The following is a 17,790-nucleotide window of genomic DNA, read 5'->3' on the forward strand; positions in this document are numbered from 1 at the left end:
AGTCAAAGAAATTGATCAGATTGGTTTGACAAGACCTACATCTAGTGAATCCATGTTGCCCCTGGTCCTGTAATCCACTGATTCCAGAAACTTCACCATTCTGTTTTAAAAATGTTTCTATTAATTTGCTTACTATAGAAGTCATACTTACTGGCCTGTAATTCCCTTCTTCCTTACTTCCATCTTTGTGTAGAGGAACCACATTTGCCCTTTTCCAGTCCTTTGGTACTACTCCCGACTCTAGAGAAGCATTGAAAACGTCAGTCAGCAGAGCCACCAGAAGTTCATTCAGCACCCTTGGATATACACCATCCGGCCCCATCACTTTCTCTATCTTTAATTTAGCTAGCTCCTCAGTAACACAACCCTCTGAAAATCAATCAAGGATCTACCACTTCTCCATCACTATTCGCATTTGTCTTCTGCGGTCCTGCTCCCAGCGCTTCAGCCATGAAAACAGAGAAGAAATATTTAAGTAATTCAGCCTTTTCTTTATCAGCTTCTACATATTCTTCCCCTTCACTTTTGAGTCTCACGATGCTACTTTTTTTACTTCTTCCCATCACTGATATATCTAAAACATGTCTTGTCTCCCCATTTTACCATGTCTGCTATTTTTTCTTTCATTTGTATCTTTGCTTTCCTGACTGCTCGACCAGCCTCTCTTAACTTTTTCAGATATTTTTGTTTGTCTTCCTCTTTCTGCGATCTTTTGTAGTTTATGAAATCTGACCTCTTATTCCTTACCCTCTCAGCTACTGCTTTTGAGAACCAAAGCGACCTCCTCTTCCTCTTATTTTTCTTACTTTCCTCACAAAAAGGTTTGTCGCCCTTATAATAAATCCTTTCAGTTTTGCCCACTGCATTTCTACTCCTTCTAGACATTCCTAACTGGCAACAATTCCTTGACGTAATCCCCCATCCATTTAAAGTTAGTTTTTTAAAAAGTCTAGAACCTTTACTTTTGAATGAGCCCTCTCTATACCCGTCTTAATATTAAAACCGTACTTGGGGAGAAGCACCCAAGAAATGCCCACAGGAGAGGCCAATAGAGACAGAGCTTGGCAACAGGTAACAGAGCAGACCAGGAAGTACAGCAGTAAGACAAAGAACCCAAGTTTAGATGAGAGGAAGAGGGAAGGAGTCTTAGGAGAAATATCAGTAGAAACAAATCTTGTACAGTAAGCAGGAGTGGCTGCAGTAAGTATGAAACTACATTTCACACAATGCTGTGCTCACACACTAAGGCTGCAGCATAAAGTCCCATGAGAAGAGAGAATACATTAAACGCATCTTAGGGCTGTACTATAAACTAGTGCAAGACTGCTGAGAGCAGAACAGTAACCAGCTCTGAATACACAATACTACAAACACAACTTACTTGTGTAACACCAAAAATGTACATCTCGAATTTGCCGAAAAGCTAATTCGCTGGAATGATTCCTTCTTACCCTTCAAAACTGACTTACTAAGATGTTTTGGAATTACAGATCTAGGATAACGACTCGGAGTATGCAGCAAAATACAGTACTATAGTAAAAGATGGTAGATGAAGACTCAAAATGATCCATCCAAACCGCCCAGCAGTGGTTTGCCTACTTTGGATTGATGGACAAGAAATTTCCAGTATGGAACTCAACAGCCTCTATTCCTTCCTCTACATTCATCACCCATACTCTCAAATATGAACCACTGTTGAGAAGGTCTTCACAAGCCTGTATTCTCCTTGTAAAAGATTCATAGAGTGTGTTCCTTCTCCTTCCTTGCATGAAAGGCATCATGGAACAGATGTGGGGTAAAAAATATAGCTAGAACATATGGTAAATTCTTCCATACCACTTTAAACTTCCACATTTCAAATATTTCATTTGAGATTCATAACCACTATAAAACTCACAGATTTTGTCTACATTAGTCTTCCAGTACTATATAGCTTTATCATTTAACCATGGCCTTTTTTTCTTTTATTACTGTGGACACTTCAGCTTTGTATGGCTGTCCCTTCATTTATTAAAACCTTTGTAAGGAAACTTTGAGGCCTGGCAGCTGCACAGCACTCCTAACATATGGGGAGATTTAGCCACCACATAAAGCTTTTAATTCTTCTGTGAAAGCAGTCCAGGAAAATTGTGGGGTATTGGGGTGGTTCACTAGGAAGACTATATATTCTGCTGGTACACAAAGCTAGTTAATTCATGGGTTGAATCCACAGGCTATCAGAGGTTGGGCTGGTCGAGCCATCTTGCCTGGGCCACTGACTTGAAGAGGCCTTGAATTTAGACACTTGGTAATTTCAGTTAGTGCACTTCTATAAAGAAGGCACAAATATTTATGCATCATTTACACGTGTTAGTGACTAATATTGGCACATATAAGCAGGGTTACCAGATGTCCGGATTTCCCTGGACGGCTTTTCAAAATCTAGCACGTTATTCAGGTTTTGAAAAGCCTCCCTCAAAATCGCCTTTGGACAGGAGGGCAACGCAATGATGTCACGTGCACGACATCAGCACGTTGCATGCGTGCATGCCCTCCTGCCCGACCAGAGCAGGCAGCAGGGGGTAGGGCTAGGGCGGGACAGGGGTGTGATGGGGCGGGGATGGGTGGAACTGGGAGGGCAAAGGGTGGGTCTAAGGGGTCTGGATTTTCCAAACGGAAAATCTGGTAACTCTACATATAAGCATACAAGCCAAAACTCTGCTTAAGTACTCTTGTATAAGTATATGCATATCTTACATTCTACCACTACTACTGTACTGCTTGCAAATTTCTCTCATATAAACATGACAGCAGATAAAGGCCAAATGGCCCATCCATAACATCTGCTATCTCTTCCATTCTCTAAGAGATCCCACATGCCTGTCCCATGCTATGCTGAATTCAGATGCAGTCTTCATTTCCACCACCTCCATTGTGAGATTTTCATGCATCTACCACGCTTTCTGTAAAGAAGTATTTTCTTACATTACTCCTGAGCCTATTACCTCTTAACTTTATCCTGTGCCCTCTCCTTCTGGAGTTTCCCTTCATTTGAAAAAGACGCACCTCCTGTACATTAATGCCACGGAAATATTTAAAAGTCTCTATCATATTCCTTTTCTCCCGCCTTTCTTCCAGAATATACATATTAAGGTCTCTAAGTTTGTCCCTATATGATTTATGACAAAGACCACTAACCAAATTTGTAGCAGCCCTCTGGACTGACTCTGTCCTATTTATACCTTTTTGAAGGTGTGGTCTCCAAAATTGCACACACTATTCCAAATGGGACCTCACCAGAGACTTACCGTATACCATGGCATTATCATCTCCTTCTTCCTACTGGCCATTCCTCTCCTTATACCTGACTGGCAGGGATTCCTCCAGGACTAGTTTTTGGGAATTGCAACCCTGCATTATATACCCATGTGTGGCAACTAGACGTGAGCCTTTGCATCAGCTTTTTGGCTGGCTTAAGTGCTCAAGCCTAAGTGTGTATGTATATATGTGTGGGGAGATATATATATATCTCCCCACACATATATATATATCTCCCCACACATATATATATATCCCCATATATATATATATACCCTGATTCTGCAAAGTGCTCCCGAATGTAGGCAGCTGTAGTCATCCTACAGCTGTCTAATCAGCCAATCGGGAGGCACTTTAAAAAAAAAAAAAGAAAAAATGCTCCCCAGGCAGGCCGCCTATATTGAAGGCTCCTCCAGGGAGCCTAGAGAGGCCCGCAAGCCCGCCTAAGCTCACATAAGACTAGGCGGTAGCCTTAAGCGAACCTAGGCGGCCCTACGCATCTCCCTAGCAGAACAGGAGACGCTTACAATGTAGGCTAGTAAAATGCTGGCCTACATGGTAAGTAGATGCGGGCGCTGTACCTAATCGCGGCAAGGGTCTCCCTGCCATGATTAGTATAGTGGTCGCGCCTACGGCCACAAGTCTCCCCTCTTCCCAGTGATTGCAGCAGGAGGGTGCCCAACCCCTCCTGCCGGCCCCCCCAAAGGCCCTTCCGACAATCACGGCAGGGGGGTACCAACCCCTCTTGCCGACCCCCCCATGGCCATCCCAACAATCGTGGAAGGAGGGTGACCAAACCCTCCTGCCGGCCCCCTCAACGGCTCCCCCTAAGATTGCCAGGAGGGGCCTTAGGAGCCTGGACCATCAGGCCCTAGGATCCTGTGGGTTGGGCAGGGGTGGGATGGGCCCGCCTCATTTGGACGGAGGCGGGCCTGCTAGCCGGATGTGCGAGGAGCCGTCTGGTCCAACTTGAGAAAGTAAGTCTAAGGGGGGTTCCCGTGTGGGGGAGTTCATTGGGGACGGGGTCCGGCAGGAGGGGTTGGCCATCCTTCTGCCATGATTGTTGGGAGGGCCATTGGGGGGTTGGCAGGAGGGGTTGGGCATCCTTCTGCCACAATTGTTGGGAGGGCCATTGGGGGGTCGGCAGGAGGGGTTGGGTTCCCTCCTGCCGTGTTCGTCCGGGGGGGGGGGCAGGTTTTGTCCGCAGGAAGGGCTGAGCACCTTCCTGCCGGCGATCGTCGGAGGCGGGTTCTGTTGTCAGGAAGGATTGAGCACCTTCCTGCCGACGATCTTAGGGGGGGTGTTGGGGGGTCCGGCAGGAAGAGTTGGGCACCCTCCTGCCGGCAATCTTCGGTAGATCTAGGTAGAATACAATCAGGCTCATAATAAGAAAACCATAGATGCCCAAAAAGCAACCTAAATCGGCACTTCGACATCCAAGTGCCGATAATAGAAACTGTCTTTCTGTACGTCTCGCGAGGTGTTCCAGCCTCTGAGTGTTCAGAGCCAAGATGAGTGGGGTGGAGGCATTTTATGGGCAGGCTTTGGGTAGTCTCAAAGGTTTTGCAAGACATCCTGTACGAAACTCCCCCAGTGCTCTCTGACCCCCCTTCCACCACACAAAAAATAAGAACAAAAAGGTACATACCTGTCTCTAAAACAGCAGCATCTGGGAGGCCTAGTAGAGCTGCTAACAGGTGTCTTAAGTAGCCTAATGGGTGGGCTAATGAACCATAGAGAGGAGGCCTTAGGTCCACAAGACACTCTAATCACTACATTTATGGTTGAATGTCTAAGCCCACCCAAAGCCTACTATATGCCATAAAGGTACAATTGGGGTAGTCCACAAGAGGATATAGTAGGTTTTGGGGGGCTTACCATAAATTATAAGGGGATTATAGTGAGGTATACAGCTGGACCCTTTATATGATGTTCACAGCAGTGCCCTCTAAGGTGTCCCATTGCTCTGTCGGGAAGTCTATGTGGCCAGTTCATTACTATGCTGGCTCCGCCTACTTCCAAATAGTCAAGGATTAGGATGTTTCCAACCTGAATGTTTTTTGGAATAAAAAATGGGGAATAAAGTTAGATGTCCTGGTGGCCAAGGCGGGTTAGTAGACAATTTAAAAAAAACTAAAAAAAATTGGACGTCCAGCAGTTTGCCATTCGAAAATGGCCATTTTTGTTTCTCCAACTTTGGATGTTCAGCTGAAAAGTCCAAGTTGGACATAGATGTTTTAAAAAAAAAAAAAATGCCCCTCCATATCACATACCCAATTATTTCTAACATAAAATAAAATCTAGATTGCAATAAAAACATATAAATCAAGAATAAATAAAACAAAAATTTAAGAAATGTCACAAAAAAATCTTGCTGCAACCCGATGATGATATCTAAAAATTAAAAGCAGTAAGCTTGAATCCTACCCTGTACAGTCTCTATCAGTAAAAGTCTAGCTCCCAAAAGCCTGTGACCAGCTGTGTCTTTAAAAGCTTCTTGAAATGTTAGTGTCTGAAATCAGCCTCATAGGTACAGTTAATTTGTTCCACTCCAGTGATTCTGCACTAGAAAATGAATTTGTAAAGCAGAAAATGTGGTTCAGAATCAGGCACATGGCTATGCAAGACCCTGGATAAAATAAGAACAAACATAACCCATGCCTTGCAAAAACTACCTGTTATCAGTGTAGATCAGCAACCTCTGGCATAAAGTACCCTCTTGGCTTGAACATTATTCTCTCATGAATGCCAGCACTTCTAGCAGTTTTCAAACCTGCAAGCTGACTGCTGATCTTGTGATGCTCAGCCAGCCTGCAAGTTTTGGTATTACTTTCAGCGCCAACCTTCAAGAGAGTACAGTGTGGTGGGAAGAAGTTAGTTTGGGTTCGTGCATGGATGGCTCTGCTTGGGAGAGGCCTACTCAGTTTTGGTTTTTTTAAAAATCTTTATTGATTTTCCAAACAACAATAGTGCAAAACACAAATATATATACATATAATAATACCAAGAAAAGCACATTCATACATTATAGACATACATGAGCAATCATTTTAATCCTCCCACCCAACCAATAATTAACAAGAAAACATAAAGCCATAGAATCTTTTAATAATCTTTCCCAATTTGAAATAATAGTGCATTTCCCCCTCTGCCCTCCCACCCTGGATGTGTTTGTTGAAAGGGCCAAAAATAAGATCAATTATCATTCCTTACAGAATTTTGTCAATGGTTCCCAAACTTCCATAAATTTCCTATAATGTCCCGGTTGTATGGCCATCATACGTTCCATTTTAAAAGTGTGGCATAGAGATTCCTACCAGAAAGTATAATTTAATCGATCCCAGTAGTCTCTCTTAAGAAGGTGGGGTCATCCTGTGACGGCTTCTTAGTGGGAACTCCCCATGACATCGCCACATTGCTGTGAGTAATTTTTTTTTTGGCGTGTGGTCTTAAAATATTGCTGACTCAGTGCACAGATAATACTGTTCACTCAAGAGGTTGCAGAAACATCTGGCGATTAATATCCTTGCTCTTAGCTGCTGACCTGACCTTGAAGGGAAGGGATTTCGGATTGAGCTCATGCTTTTTTCAGTTACAGCACAAGATGCATTAATAGTAGGTATTTTCCTTTCTCCAATGGGGCTTACTGTCTGAGTTTGTACCTGAGGCAGTGAAAGGTTAAATGATTTGCCCAAGATCACAAAGCGCTGCGGTGGGATTTGAACTGCACTTTACTGGTTCTCAGACCATTGCTCTAGTTGAATAGTTTATTAGCCATGTCACTTCAAAGATGCGACTATTTCGTTCTTTTTGTTTTGGAAAAATGTTTGACCCTGACATGCTTGGGTTTTTTTTCCCCTCTTGTAAAGAACGGCTGTGGTACCCTCTTGCATCATGAAAAAAATGTCTTTTAAAATATAAAAACAAATAAACATACAAACTAAACCAAAATAAATAGAAACAAAGAGAGGTTTTAAAAAAAATAAATTAAATAAAATAGAAACCTAAGCCAGGGGTCTCCAAATCTGTCCTGGAAGATCCCCTGCTATTTGAGTTTTCAGGATATGCATTGAATCTGAATGAGAGTCTGTATGCAGTGGAAAAGAACACACATATCTCTCTCCTGCCTATTCATTGTGGATATCCTAAAATCCTGACTGACTGGATCCAGGACTGGATTGTAAACCATTGGCTTAGACTAATGGTTATTAAACCTGTTCTGGAGGACCCCTAGCCAGTCTGGTTTTGAGGATATCCCTAGTGAATTTGCATGAGACAGATTTGCATACCTGTCACTTCCATTGTATGCAAATCTCTCTCATGAATGAGAGATCCTGAAAATCCGATTGGCTGGGAGTCCCCCCAGGACAGGTCTGAGAACCACTGGCCTAGCTCATAAGCTTTTTGCTAGAACCTTATCCTTACGCCACATGCTTGATGCTTTTTTTTTCTCTTTGCTTTTTTCATGCAGGTCCTCTGCCTCAGATGGAGTGTGTGTTGTCGCCCATCGACAACTCCCATCCTGTTCAAGCCTTGCTGGAGAGCTTCACGGTGTTGTCGGGCTGTGCTAGTAGAGGCACTGCAAGCCAGCCCCAGGAGGTGCACATCCTTAATCTGAAATGCAGCGAGGAGAGTTCTTGCCAACGTGACAAGGAGGTAAAGAGAAACTTTCCAAAATTTCATGGTGACAGAAGGAACTTTGGTTTCTATGCAGCTGATAGCCTGAGCAAGACAGGAACCCTTAGGATGCTGTGTTTGAGGAAATTTTCAGGCGGTCTACTTAGGGAACAAAGTCCACAGCTACATTTTAAATATGGGGCTCCTTTTACGAAGCCGCGTTAGCGTTTTAACGTAATAGTGCGCGCTAAACTTCCGGCCACGCTAGACGCTAACGCCAGCATTGAGCTGGCGTTAGTTCTAGCCGCGTAGTGCGGGTTTAGCGCGCGCTAAAAAGCTGCGTGCGCTAAAACCGCTAACGCAGCTTCATAAAAGGAGCCCATGGTCTTTGCACCAAGTTTCAAAATGAAAGTGTGGACATTCTTTTTTTAAAAAAAATTGCCATTGGTTCAAAGTGCCTATGGATATATGCATCTGTTTTTGAACATATCTCTCTAAATATAACTGAAAGTACAACAGCATGTGTATTTACAACCTAGTGAAGGAGGGCACTTTATAGATGATGTTTTACACACTGAAATGGCTTTGAAAATGTTCCTCTCTTGGCAAATACCCCAAATTGTATATATTGATTGATTGGTTGATTGAGCTGGCCTGTTTGATCCTGCAAAGCATCATCTGTGGTTGAATATTTGTCTGGATGAGGTCTCCGGTATTTTTACTGTCACCTTAACCTGGGAGAAATGTGTTCTTTTTGTGCTGAGGACCCTTGAGAAGGGAACTTGGTTGCAGATAGCCTTTTTATAAAGGTAAATGTGCACCTCTCTTGGTATACATGAAAACAGATTTCTCCAAGATTAGCAGCAACAAAGCTAGTGGGTTTTATAGTAGGATTTTCAAGCTGAATGTGTTACAAATTAGCATTAATACCTGGGCTGACTGCCATTGTTGCTATAAACAAATATTTTAAGTTCAGATTCTTTTAACCGCTGTGATACATATTTAATTGATTCTTAACGTATGGTGAATGTAATTCTGATAGCAAGTCTTGCTGACTCTAGCAGTTCTTGTGTAGACTATAATTACTTTAAGTATGCCTCACTCTTGGAGATTTGAGAGAGAAATTCTAGGAGCAGATAGAAAAGCAGTGGAATAATCTTGCTCTACTAACTAGTATATTGCTAGCTTTAAACCAATCAAAACGTTCTTTTTGGGATTTTTCTTAAGGCCTGATATTCAGATGTGTCAGGAGCAACGCGGATCATTCAGTGCGGCTCCCTGCGCTAATAACTGCTATCGCGGTTCAGTAAATTTTTAAAAAATATTTAATGTGGTGTCTTATATACTGCTAAATCTCCCAAAGGATTTGACGTGATTTACAAAACAATTAAATTGACTTAAGTAATGGCCAAAAATCTAAACAGGTACTTTGAATTTCCGTCTCTGTCCCAACAGGCTCACAATCTAATTATGCAAGTAGTACCTATGAAAGAAATAAATTACAGTGGAACCTCAGTTTCCGAGTAACGCGGTTTGCGAGTGTTTTGCAAGACGAGCAAAACACTCCCGCAAACCTTAACTCGCAAAACGAGCATGTCCCGATAAACGAGCCCCCCCCCGCTCTAACTGACATCGCAGCCCCCCCCACCAGTGAACGCCTCCCCGAGAACCGGCATGGCACCCCTGTGCTGGAAACGGCATCTGCCCACCCGCCCACTCAAACAAGCTCCTTACCTAACATGACCATTTATTTTTTTCATCAAAACGAGACATCTATTAATATACAACCCCGCCCCAATCCCACCCTAGCCCCATCCCCAATTTCTTCCGTTCATTTTTCATGTACACACTATCTTATTAATTCATAATGGTAAACATAAAATTTTTTAAAAAACACAAAGCACACTGTACACAGAGAAAATGTTAATTATCATTTACGAGTTTCGGTTTTTTTCAAAGATGTCAAGGCAGATTACTTTAAAATATGCAATGTCACCTCAGTAACTATAGAAAAATAGACAAATATAGTGCAAAATATAGACAGCAGATATAAATTCTCAAAACAGACACATTTTGATCACTAAATTTAAAATAAAATCATTTTTCTTACCTTTGTTGTCTGATGATTTCATGAGTCTCTGGTTGCACTTCCTTCTGACTGTGCATCCAATCTTTCTTTCTTTCTTATTCAACATTTCTTTAACAATCCAGCCCCATCCCCTTTGGGTCCAGGTCTCTCTCTCTTTTTCCTCTATTACCCTCCTCAGATCCAGTGTCAGTTCTTATTTGTACCTTTGTTCCAGGTCTCCCTCTCTCTCCCTCCTCTGTTATGATCTTAAATCTCCCTGTTCTTCCCCAGGGTCTCTCCCCCCCTCTGTCTGAACCTCCCATAGTCCTGCATCTGCCTCCTGTCTTTTCCCTTGGTCCAGGCCTTTCTCTCTGTAGTCTTTCTAATCTGCTTACAACCCCCTTCTTTTTTCTGCCTCTTTTTTGCTTTCCTCTCTCCCAGCATATTTTAGCAAATCTCTCTCCTCTTGTCCCCCTCAGATCTGGTATCTGTCTCCTTCCTCTTTTCCTCCTCCCAGGACTGGTATCTGCCTCCTCCCCTTCCCCCCTGCTTAGGCATCTCTCTCTCCGCTCCCTTCCTCCTGTTATTCTTAATTTATTTTCTGCCTCTTTCTAAATTCTTTCTTACTATTCAGTCCTCAATTTCCCTCTTTCATTGTGTCTACCTATAGATTCCACCTCTTTCCCTCACCCCTTCCAGTATCTAACTCTATCCTCTTCCTTCAATCCAGCATATGCCCTTTTTTCTCCTCCCCACTTCCTTCCAGCGTATGCTCCCTCTCTCCCCCCCCCCACTTCCATTCAGTCTGCCCCCCACTTCCATTCAGTGTCTGTCCCTCCTATCCCCCACACTTCCATTCAGTGTCTGTCCCACTCTCTCTACCCCTTCCATCTCTGCCTCGCCCCTTCTATTCTCTGCCCTCTCCATCCAGTGTCCGCTCTCTCTCTCTTCCATATGGTATCTTCCTGCTTTCTATGCTCCTTCCATAAACTGTCTCCTTTGTACATGATTCATTTCAGCTTCACCCCCTCTCAATTTTTCTGTCTCCCTATGCTCTGGAATATCTCTCTTCTTTCCTTCCTTCCTTCCCACTCCACCCCATGGTCTGGCGTCTATCTCCTTCCCTTCCCTCCTCTATGCCCTGGCATCTCTCTCCCTCCATGCTCTGCCACCTCCTCTCCTTCTAGTCTGGCATTTGTTTCCCCTCTCTCCCCCCCATGCCCTGGCATATTTCTCCTCTCCTTCCAACTCCCCCTCCCCTTCCATTATTTGGCATCTCCTCTCCTTCTTTTCTCTCACTCCCTCCTTCCTTCCTTTCCCATGGTCTGGCATCTGACTCCTTTCCCCACATGCCCTGGCATCTCTCCCTCCCCTTCCATGCCCTGGCATCTCCTTTCCCTCCCTGCCATGGACTTGGTATCTCTCATTTCTCTTCCTTTTCCTTCTCCCTCATTCTGTGTCAGCATGCCCCCTATCTACCTATTACTCCAATATCCAGAACCTCCTTTTTCTTCTTACTGTATCCACCCCGTGTCCAGCATCTCCCACCTGTCTTCCTACTCACTTCATGTCTCTCTTTTTTTTTCCTTTACCAAACAACCTCCATGTCCAGCATCTTCCCTTGTTTTTTTTCCATCCTTATCCTTCTAAAACGTTGGTGTGTCCGCCTCGCACCCTCTTCCCTGATAGGTCCTTTCTACACCTCCCGAGTCTCCGCTGCTGCATCCCCCACTTCAGTCCGCAATGCATTATCTTCCCCTCTAACATGGACCTGCAGTTGTTTACCCTGCAGAGCCTTGAAACACTCCTTCCTACGCAGAGCATCGGCCTGCAACCGGCCAACGCCGTCTGCCATCTTCCCACAATGCACTGCTCCCGCAAGGCCCTGCACAAACTACCGCTGAGCCTTGCAGCTGCTGCGCTAAGGACCCGTCCTAGGGGACAGTGGAGAGGGTAGAATGCATCGATTGGTGCCTGAGCGCTGTTCCTATCCCATTAATGAAAGGGAAATTCCGGAAGAAACACTGTCCTACCAGAAGGCCTTGAGCATTAAATGGGGTAAGGAGCTTGTTTGGGAGAGGAGAGAATGAGAGCCATAAGGCCTTGAGCATGTGCAGGTGCTCAAGGCCCAGCCCAGCCCAGGCAAGAGGCGGGATCTTTCCTTAACTGGCACCGGCAAGCAGCAAATGGGATAAGGAGCTTGTTTGGGAGAGCGGGCGGGCGGATGCTGCTTCCAGCACGAGGGTGCGATGCGGTTCTCGGGGTGGGGGGGAGCGTTCGCGGGCGGGGGGTGCAATGCTCGTTTGAGCGGGGGGGGGGTGATGGAGTAGCGCCGGTAGCCTCGGGGGGGGGGGGGGGGAGGAGGAGGTGGAACGTATCAAGCGAGTTTCCCTTACTTCCTATGGGGAAATTCACTTTGATATACGAGCAATTTGGTTTACGAGTATGCTTCTAGAATGAATTATGCTCGTAAACCAAGGTTCCACTGTACTTACATTTACCTATATAAAGAGAAGGAAGAGGGAAAATATAATACAATAAATTCAATTCTTTAGGTGCATAAAAGGCACAACAGAAGGGAAAACTTCAATATCAAAGAACCCCAAAGAAAAATCCTGAAAAAATAGCAGAATTAAACAAGCCTAACAAAAATAAAGCAAAAAGACAATTAAAAATAAACCCCAGTCATTCTCACTACCCTCAGTCAGCTTTTAATTCCATATCCCCAATCAAGCCAGGCCACAAAAACGACACCTCCACTAAAGTTTCCCTACTCCTGAAAGGCTGGAACCAAATGCTGCAGTTCCGCCAGCCCACTCTGAGATGACAATACGAAGAGAGGTGGACTGTCTTCCCATGGGATGCCAGAAGAAGTTGTGGGCTGGGACCTGGATGCAAGCTAAGGCTCTGGGCTGAAAGCTGAGTGTAAGAGGCGTTTTCCATGCTATGTCAAATTTTTTTAAAAAATGTTATTTTACTGAACTTTACAAACCGCCCTTGTATTTAGGAGACTTGTGGTGAGAGTTTGGCATAATCAAGATCTTATTCCTAATTCTGAATATGATGGGAAACCAATGGAGATCATTGAGCGGGGGAGTGATATGGTCTTCCTTCCATTATAGAGATTAGGTGGCTGTGTTTTGGATCAGTTGCAGATCTTTACAGAGGAGCCCATGATAACAAATGGTTGCAGTAATCATGACGATTCAGTACAAGAGCTCGGGTAAGAGTAAAACGGTACTTTCTCTATAAAGTTTAATTCTTGAGCTTTGGGATGCAGAGGAAAGATGGGCGTCCAGATGTATACACAAAGTGACTTGTGCTTAAGGAGAGGCTCAGAATAAATGAGGAAGGTAGCAAGGTCATGTCCTTCTTGGTGGTCAGATAACTTCTGACTTTGAGGGAGTAAGCTTGAGGTTACGATTTACAAGCCATGAGGCAACTGAATCCAAGCAGTTAAGATTGTGTCTATCTGGAAATAGTCTGGCATTGGTGAAAGCAACAATTTGAATCTTGTTAACCAACAAGTGCCTGTTTGCCCCAAAGTTCTGCATAAGGGTAGCCAAAAGAGACCAAAAAGCATAAATAGTGTCAGGACTGAAGCTTGAGGAGCCCTGTAAGTGAGAGCATATGCAACTGATTGCTGATCATTCCAGTCCATCCTGGAAGTATGAAAGAAGTGAAAACAATCCATCCTGGAAGTATGAAAGAAGTCCATCCTGGAAGTAAGAAAGAAGTGAAAACAAAGGCTTGACTATAAGAGTGTAATCTACAAGATCAAAAGTGGAGATCATGTCCAAGAGTATGATAAAATGACATCTCCCTCCTGATTTAGACAAATTTTGATAGCCATGACCAGGGATGACTTTGCACTATGGTCAAAGCAAAATCCTGATTGTTTTGGATGAAGAACTTGAGTTGTAGCCAAGAAGTCTGTGCGTTGACCAGCAACAGCTTTCTCCATGGTTACTCAGAGATGGGGCAGAAATTTGTTATTTTTCTTTTGTTTTGGTATTTTGTTCTTTTTAACAGGATGAATCCTGGCCTCTCTGTTTAATTGGAACATTGCCCTGAGTAAGATTGGAAATAAGTCATGATCTAAATGTGAGATAGAAGACCTAACTAGAGAGTTCTTGAACAGTGTGTCCACAGGGGAAATCAATGATTTTATAACCAAATTTAGTTTTTTCAGACTAGATTGAATTGAAAGATTGAAGGTTTAGAGTGCAGTAAGGTGACTCATAACTGGGAGGAAGGAAAATAGCTGAGGTTCAGAATCATTTGGGAAGATGGTGAGAGTAGTCTTGATTCCAGAAAACACAAAGAGGGTTTGTCTACATAAAAGGATGATTGAGCTTTACTTACTTTAATAAAATTGAAGTTAGTAAAACTATTGGATGTGAAAATATTGATGTTTCAGAGAGAATAGGGTAAATTTAGCATTGTTCAAAGTTGTTAAAATGCATTCAAGATTGTGAAAAATTGCAGGCAGACCTTAGGAAATATAGAAGACTAAGCGTCCAAATGGTAGATGAAATTTAATGTGGACAAATGCAAAGTGATGCACAGTGGGAAGAATTACCCAAATCATAGTTACCAGATGCTATGGTCCACTTTTGGGGTTAGCACCCAAGAAGAAGATGTGGGTGTCATTGTAGACAATATGATGAAACCTTCCACCCATTGGACGGCGGCAACGGCTATAAAAACAAACAAGATGCTAGGAATTATTAAAAAAGGAACAGTTAACAAGACGAAGAATGTTAAAATGTCTCTGTATCGCTCCATGGTTCGACCTCACTTGGAGTATTGCGTTCAATTCTGGTCTCCTTATTTCAAGAAAGATATAACGGAACTAGGAAAGGTTCAAAGAAGAATAACCAAAATGATAGAGGGGATGGAACTTCTCTTGTATGAGGAAAGACTAAAAAGGTTTAAGGCTTTTCAGCTTGGAAAAAAAGACAGCTAATAGGAGATATGAAGTCTAAAGAATCCTGAGTGGTATAGAACGGGTACAGGGAGATCGATTTTTGTTTTTTACTTCGTCAAAAATTACAAAGACTAGGGGATACTTGATGAAGTTACAGGGAAATACTTTTAAAACCAATAGGAGGAAATTTTTTTTCACTTAGAGAATAGTTAAGCTCTGGAACGCATTGCCAGGGGTTGTAATAAGAGCGGATAACGTAGCTGGTTTTAAGAAAGGTTTGGACAGTTTTCTGGAAGAAAAGTCCATAGTCCGTTATTGAGAAAGACATAGGGGAAGCCATGTTTGCCCTAGAATGTTTGCTTGGAATGTTGCTAATATTTGGGTTTTTGCCAGGTACTAGTGACCTGGATTGGCCACTGTGAAGATAATAATAATAATAACTTTATTCTTATATACCGCCAACAATCTTGCGACTTCTAGGCAGTTTACAATAAAGAGAAACTGTACATACAGCGAATTACAGAGTATAGCAGTGTACTTCTGATAATGGGAACATTAATGATAATAACAACAGTTCGTATGCTGCAGGGCCTTGAAGTGCCATGCGGCTTACAAAGAATTGGAAAAATTCCATAAATTGAATGGGGTATTCATGGGCTACTGGACTAAATAGACCGTTGTTGTGAACCAGTAAGGCTATTCCTATGTTCTTATGGAAAATCCTATATATGAGTAGCTGCAGTTGGTTCTCATTAGAACATAGATTAGCAAAATAAGTTTTTTAGGCTAAATGAATATTTGCCTTGTGAAACCTATAGCAAACCTTCAAAGATTCAGGTTAGATCTAGACTTGTGTTTGTGCCAGTGTTTTCTAGCATGGTGAAACTGCCTTTTTAAGGAGATGTAGCCTCTGATGGAACCAGTGGTAGTCGTGTCAAGAGCGGGCAGAATACTCAGTAGTGTGACTGACTTCTGATGCATATAGTTAGTACAATCCCATTTTGCACGTCACATTATTTATCTTCTAAGCATGGGGAAGTGCTTAGAGAATGATTTTACATTTGGCAGCTAATTCCTCTAGATTTAATAATAATAATAATAACAGTTTATATACCGCAGGACCGTGAAGTTCTATGCGGTTTACAATGATTAGAAATGTGTTTGGCCTGGAGATTTTCTAAATGATTCCCTAAGAGTGTTTGGTTGGAGTTTGGACCAGTTAAAATATGACCAGAAGTGGTCTGTCCAGGAAAGTAGGAGGAAAGAGAAGGCCCTTGAGATCTCCTGGGCAGGTTTTAGGAGAAGAGAAGGTCCAGAAAATGCCCTGGTGAGTGCATTGGGCCATGTATATTTTGCGTGGAATTAACTGTTCCATAAAATGAAAACATTCTTTTTGGGACTTAATGAAAGAGCAAAATGGACCTTGGTGTCCTAGAATTTAAAGTGGTGAATAATGAGCATATTTAGACACTAGAGAGGACAACTCTTCTAAGGTAGGGGTACTGATTAGAGAATGACATGGGGACAAATTTTTCCCTGTCCCCACAGGAACTCAATTTCCCTGTCTTGTTTCCACGAGTTTTGTTGCTGTCCCTGTCCCATTCCTGTAAGCACTTATGATTTTAAAGTGTTTGAGGCTTGTGCAGATGAGGACAGAGCTTGCAGGGTGGAGACAGGAAGCAAAAATGAGTTTCCACGGGGATGGTGAAAAATTTGTCCCCAATCATTCTCTAGTACTTATGGTGGGAGATAGAGGAGAAGAATATTATATGCAGAGTGATGAGAAAAGTGCATGAGCAGTGCCTCAGGAAAGTGAAGGGCAAAAGGCTTCCCTCTGCAATAATGAAGGAGATAGGGGGTAGTGTTCCTCCAATTCATTCTTTCTATGTGGAGTTATTGAAGTGAAAAGAATAATTTGGAGGATAAGTCTGGAGAAGGAAGGAGAGGCTTTCTTTCTTCAACCAATTGTTTTCTATCAAACATATAATGTCTAATCTGTGTGTTGAAATTGCCATAAATCAAGGTTGCTTTGTTTATAGATCACACATTACACAGTTCAACCTGATAAGGCAAAATACAAATAGAGCAAGATTGTGTGATACTCTATTAGGGTTCTATAGAGCAGACAATGGGACTGAGAAACAAGACAAGAACTATGGACTAACTTTACTGCAGAGGGGCTTTATAAACAGGTGTGGTGGCTGTGGTTATTTGCGGTCAAGAATTATCGGTATAATAGTGAGTGGATGGCCAGCAAAAAGAAGAAAGCTGTAGTACCAAAATTGAGAGAGAGAGAGAGGAGTTGACAGAGTGAAGGGCAAACCCTTTGGATGCATGCAAAGGAAAAGGTTGAATAGACTCACTTCAACCTGTTGCATTGAAACTAGAATAAATGGATGTCACCTTGGGGCAATGGGTAGGGTATAATCACTAAAAGCCTGGGAGAATCATCAGGAAGGATGCAGGCAACAATCTGGTGCAGTTTAAGGGAGAATCAGCTGGGAAGAAGCAGCCATTGTCTATTGCCTCTTCCAAGAAGGTCTTAATTGAGTCCCTGGCTAATACCACAACGTGCCAGTTGATCTTGCAAGAAAAAAGAGATGAAGAATCAGCCACATAACTGAGTAACATTATTATTATTAATAATTTTGATTTTTCTCACACTTTTCCAAGAGTAACTCAAGATAAGTTACAGTCGGGTAGAAAAGATATTTTCTTGTTTCTAGAAGACTTATTATAACATAGTAGATGACGGCAGATAAAGACCCGAATGGTCCATCCAGTCTGCCCAACCTGATTCAATTTAAGCCTTCTAGTGGAGGATTCCGGCATCAGGGGATTTGAACCCTGGCTTCCCGGTTTTTCAGCCTGCTGCTTA

At 42.9% G+C, this 17,790-nt stretch overlaps 1 protein-coding gene across 2 annotated transcripts in view; it reads left to right on the forward strand.

Annotated features, from left to right (window-relative positions):
• TGFBR3 (transforming growth factor beta receptor 3) overlaps window positions 1–17,790 on the forward strand; it is a 323,902-nt gene that overhangs the window by 91,909 nt on the left and 214,203 nt on the right. Inside the window, exon 2 of one of the 2 annotated variants that reach the window (XM_033916770.1) lies at window positions 7,769–7,953. In XM_033916770.1, the coding sequence (XP_033772661.1) occupies window positions 7,769–7,953 (185 nt within the window). Of the gene's footprint in view, window positions 1–7,768; window positions 7,954–11,935; window positions 12,041–17,790 lie in introns of those variants that run through there. The other variant, XM_033916771.1, reaches the window with a different exon arrangement.

Source organism: Geotrypetes seraphini, chromosome 12 (genome assembly GCF_902459505.1).
Source record: "Geotrypetes seraphini chromosome 12, aGeoSer1.1, whole genome shotgun sequence".
In the NCBI taxonomy this organism is placed as follows: Eukaryota; Metazoa; Chordata; class Amphibia; order Gymnophiona; family Dermophiidae; genus Geotrypetes; species Geotrypetes seraphini.